The sequence below is a fragment of the Aptenodytes forsteri genome, unplaced genomic scaffold (genome assembly GCF_000699145.1).
Source record: "Aptenodytes forsteri isolate BGI_AS27 unplaced genomic scaffold, ASM69914v1 Scaffold321, whole genome shotgun sequence".
Lineage (NCBI taxonomy): Eukaryota > Metazoa > Chordata > Aves > Sphenisciformes > Spheniscidae > Aptenodytes > Aptenodytes forsteri.
The window spans coordinates 1,289,111-1,293,250 of NW_008795030.1; the positions used below are offsets into that span (position 1 = coordinate 1,289,111).

The 4,140-nt window shown below is 65.7% G+C and overlaps 2 protein-coding genes across 2 annotated transcripts in view; one reads left to right on the top strand and one right to left on the bottom strand.

Moving 5' to 3' along the window:
* Positions 1–25: 25 nt before the first annotated feature.
* Positions 26–595, top strand: LOC103896420 (claudin-7-like). Its single transcript, XM_009276278.1, has one exon. The coding sequence runs from the start codon at positions 26–28 to the stop codon at positions 593–595; it is 570 nt and encodes a 189-aa protein (XP_009274553.1).
* Positions 596–1,289: 694 nt separating this feature from the next.
* The window catches only part of CNKSR1 (connector enhancer of kinase suppressor of Ras 1), a 4,244-nt gene continuing 1,393 nt past the window's right edge, over positions 1,290–4,140 (bottom strand). Inside the window, exons 4-13 of the mRNA XM_009276279.1 lie at positions 4,128–4,132; positions 3,997–4,027; positions 3,723–3,895; positions 3,567–3,640; positions 3,062–3,133; positions 2,892–2,965; positions 2,539–2,603; positions 2,348–2,462; positions 1,928–2,109; positions 1,290–1,844 (exon numbers count right to left, since the gene is read on the bottom strand). Of these exons, the coding sequence (XP_009274554.1) occupies positions 1,644–1,844; positions 1,928–2,109; positions 2,348–2,462; positions 2,539–2,603; positions 2,892–2,965; positions 3,062–3,133; positions 3,567–3,640; positions 3,723–3,895; positions 3,997–4,027; positions 4,128–4,132 (992 nt within the window). The 3' untranslated portion in view covers positions 1,290–1,643. The remainder of the gene's footprint in view (positions 1,845–1,927; positions 2,110–2,347; positions 2,463–2,538; positions 2,604–2,891; positions 2,966–3,061; positions 3,134–3,566; positions 3,641–3,722; positions 3,896–3,996; positions 4,028–4,127; positions 4,133–4,140) is intronic.

Sequence of the window (4,140 nt, forward strand, 5' to 3'; positions counted from 1 at the left end):
GGTGTGGGGACTGGCGCTGGCCCCCATGGGCTGGGTGCTGCTGCTGGCGGCCACGGCCACCCCGCGGTGGCGGGAGCTGTCCGAGCGGCCTGGCTACCCCCGCGACCTCTCCTTCAGCGATGGCCTCTTGGAGTGCTGCGTGGAGGCCTGGGGCGCGCCGCTCGCCCAGCTGGGCTCAGCCTGTCGCGCCCTCCCGGAGGACACGACCCATTTCTGGCCCATGCGGGTGCTGAGAGCAGCCACCGTGGGCTCGCTGCTGCTGGGGGCCCTGGCGTACACCCTGGCCATGCTGGGGGCACGGTGGGGGGCCCCCCCGCCACGGCCCAACCTGGTGGCCACTGCCGGGCTCCTGCTGATGCTGGCGGGCGCCATGTACCTGGGTGCCGCTTCCTACATGGCTCATCGGGTGCTGCAGGACTTGGCCAGCCCGCAGACCCTCCTGGCAGACCGCTTCCGCCTGGGGACGTGTCTCTACCTGGGCTGGAGCGGCGGAGCGGCAGAGGTGCTGGCTGGCGTCTGCCTGGCCACCAGCTTCTGCAGGAAGAGGGGGTTTGTTGGGGGGCCAGCCGCTGCCCCTTACGAGGTGGATTATTGAGGTGCTGGGACGGACTGGTTCCTGCCGCGAGCATCACGGGACGATGCCACTCACTGTTGGGTGACAGCGGCTCCTCAGCCTCCTGCCGTGGCCATCCTGCACCCCTGGACGCCCCTTGGACCATCACTGAGTGGAAGAGGTGGGTCCGTTCCCCATCTTTACCTCTTTTCACTCTTAATTTTTCACTTGAAAGCAAGTGTTCTTGCCTGTTACTTGATTGTGCTTTAATCCTTATGCAGGTTTTAGCCTCTGCAGCTGCTGCTAAATAAATAGTGTCCCCATACCCAGCCGTAGCACGTCTGTAAGGGGCCGGTGGCATAGGGAGGGGCAGGACCCCTCCGACATTTCCAGGCTGACCACATCTCCTTCCCCCTCCTGCCCCGCGCTCTCCCCTTGTGAGCTGCACAAAGCCCCCAGAGCCCCCCAGCCCTCCCTGGGACACCTTCCCCGCTTCATCGCCCTCCCTGGCCTCGCAGTGCCATCGGAGCCCGTCCCTGTCCCCCCACCCCATGGGTGGGTGCCATCGGCCCCGAGCTGGGCTGGCGCAGCCCACAGGGAGAGGAGAGGAGAGCGGGGCACAGGGGGACGCCGCAACCCCTTGAGGATGGCGGCACATGGCACGGGTCACGGCTGGCTGTCACTGCAGGGACATTTCAGCGCCAAGAAAAACCACGGCACAATCAGCCCTCGTCGATACGGTTTTATTTACAGCAGAAGAGACCCTGGCCAGGACGGCTGGCGACACCGCGCCGGTGTGCACGGCGGGGGCACGTTCCTCCAGGAAAAGGCCCCTGTTGCCAACGTGCAGCCGAGGCAAAACGTCCTTGAAAAAAGCAAGACTGTCACTGCAACGTCTCGCCCCAGGGAGGGGGGGGATGTAGCAGAAGCCAATTCTCCTGTGGCAAGTCCACACTGGGGGCTGAGTCTTCCGAAATGTTGTCAATCCCACCATGCACCCACCCCAGCACAGGCAGAGCGCCCGCTTTGCTCCCGCAGCACCGTGATTTTTATCGGTAACAATTCGTGCCAGAGAGGTCCCGGCGGGGTGTCAGGGTTTGGCCGCCTCTTCGGGGGGGCCGTGCTCAGCCCCGAGTCCCCCGTCGCCGTCCTGGCCCTGCCGCCGTGCCCACCACTCCTGCAGCTCCTGGTACAGCTCCTGGTGCTCTTCCTTCCAGTGCGTGAACTTCTCCGAGGTGAGCGCGGCGTCGCTGAGCAGCTGCTCCAGGGCCTGCAGCTCCGCCAGCTTCGCCAGCCGAGAAGAGGGGCACGTTTTGGGGGCGGCCACCCATGGGCAGGGGGCTTTGGGAGGGTCAGGGGGCCGCGGGCTCCCACCTTGAGCGTGCTCTGCAGGGCCCGCACCGCGTGCACCTTCTCGTTGATGTGGGGGTTCTTGTTGCGCCGGACGAAGGACTTGCGGCACTGCTCCTGCGTCAGGAACCGCTGCTGCCCAATGAGGGACACCCCCCCCTGCTTCAGGCACCGCATCAGGCACTCGAGATCCTCCCCGGCGGGGTCTGGGCGAGGAGAGGGGGCACCGTAGGATGGGGGCAGCCCCAAATCCTGGCAGGGCTGCACCTGCACGCAACCCTGCCCCAAGAGTATCCCGAGACACTATGTGGCTGACGCTCAAATACATCCCAACTCGAGTTATCCCCCCTGCACACACACAGACACACAAAAGGGTGGCCCTAACTTCGATTAAAGGGTGCACAGGGGGTGACAGGGTGACAGATGTCACCCCCCAGCACCTACCCATGGGCGAGCAGGGCCGGGGGCTGCCCTGGGGGCTGCTGGCTGCGCTGCTGGGCTCACCGCCGGCTGGGAAGAGCTGGACTTTCTCCGGAGCGTTTTGCAGCCTCTTCTTTGGCTGGGGGAGAGACGGGGCGGGAGGTGAGACAAGGATGCTCCGTCCCCTCCCCAGGATGTCCCCTAGGGCCACTCACCGAGTCGCATCCGTGCCTGGGGGACTCGTCATCGGGGTCCTCGGCTTCTGTCTCGCTGTAGCAGTCTGGAGGCCACGGGGGGAGGACGGTGGGAGCAGAGGGAGCGGGAAGCCCCGGGCTGCCCCCCCTAGCCCCCCCCAGCGCTGGCGCTGAGCATCACCCCAGCCCTCCTCTCAGGGAGCATTTCTCACATTTCCCCCAAATCATGGGCAAAGCTCCCAGCGATCCCATGCAGGGGCCACAGCGCCAGGCATGGCTGCCCCACCAGTACCCCCAGCCTGCGGCTCCCCACAGGGTCCCCATCTCCTGTGGGGAAACCGACCCCATCTCCCACCCCGGGAAAGGCCCGTTACCTTCCTCCCTGTCCGGGACCGACTGATGGGCCAGCGCGTACTTTGTTTTGGCTGTTATCAGGTGACTGACCCACCTAGGGAAAGAAAGGATGGACACACAGACAGAGGGTCATGGTCAGCCCGGTGTGGTGGGACCGGCACAGGCCGCCACCGGCCGGCGCGTTACTCACATGCTCAAATCAGCCAGTGTTTCTGTGGCGAAGACGAAGGGCTTGTACCTCTGATGGGAGAGCTGGAACACGCTGGAGGAGGACAAGCCTCTGCTGCTGGGGCTACCCAGCACCGGAGCCAGCCCCGAGCCCCCATCCAGCCTCCCCTGTGCCGCAGCCACCCCATCCCAACCCAGCCCAGGGGTTTGGGCTTTTCCCTGCCGTCGGAGATGCTCCGGTCCTCAGCCCCAGCCCAGATAACACCAGCAGTGTAATGCACATCTTGCTCAGAGCATGGGCTCCCGTGTTGCACGACAGCCGGTCCTGCCAGCACTGCAGGGATCCCGCCAGCACTGCAGGGACCCCGCCAGCCCTGTGGGTACCCCACCAGCCCCGTGGGGACCCCTCCATCACCGCAGGGACATGCAGGTGGTACCCAGCAGGGCTCATCGGCACGCGCCCTTGGGGCAGCATCCTCCCCTCCACAGCCAGCTGGGAGGTCCACGGTGAGACAGACTCCACTCACTATTTCTTCTTCTGCTCCCTCGTGCTCTCCAGGTCGTAGGTGGCCACGTTGATGAGACCTGCAGCCTTCTCATCCTGCGAGGGAGAAACAGCCGCGTTCACTGCCCGCTTCGGCTGCCCCAGGTAGGGATCGAGGACACCCAGCATCCCCACTCACGTTGGGGTGGTGGTACCAGTAGAGCGTGTGGCCCTTCAGCACAAACCAGCACCGCTTCCACTTCTGGGCCATGAAGCCCACGTGGTCCTTCTTCTTCAGGAGCCAGCCATCGCAGTCCACCCGGCCCAGGTCCCGGCACGAGACCCGCCGGCGGCTCAGCCTGGTCGCCACTCCTGCTGGCCGCAGCGTTGGGGGAGAGGGGGTCAAGAGCAGGGACGGGGGAGCAGCGGGGAGAGGCCAGGAGAGCCCCCAGCCCTGGCAGGGTCCTGCTCACCTTTTGGTCTGCGTCCCGTCTGGGGGCTGCCCTGGACGGGGAGACAGAGACGAGCGGTTAGGGATCGTGCAGAGGGGTGAGTGCACCGCAGCGTTAGCCGAGCCCCCCCGCACCCCCCAAGCAGCACCCACAGCCCCTTAAGGA

What these genes read in the sequence shown, in the direction of transcription:
- LOC103896420 (XM_009276278.1), top strand. Translation starts at nt 26, where the DNA reads ATGGGCTGGGTGCTGCTGCTGGCGGCCACGGCCACCCCGCGGTGGCGG.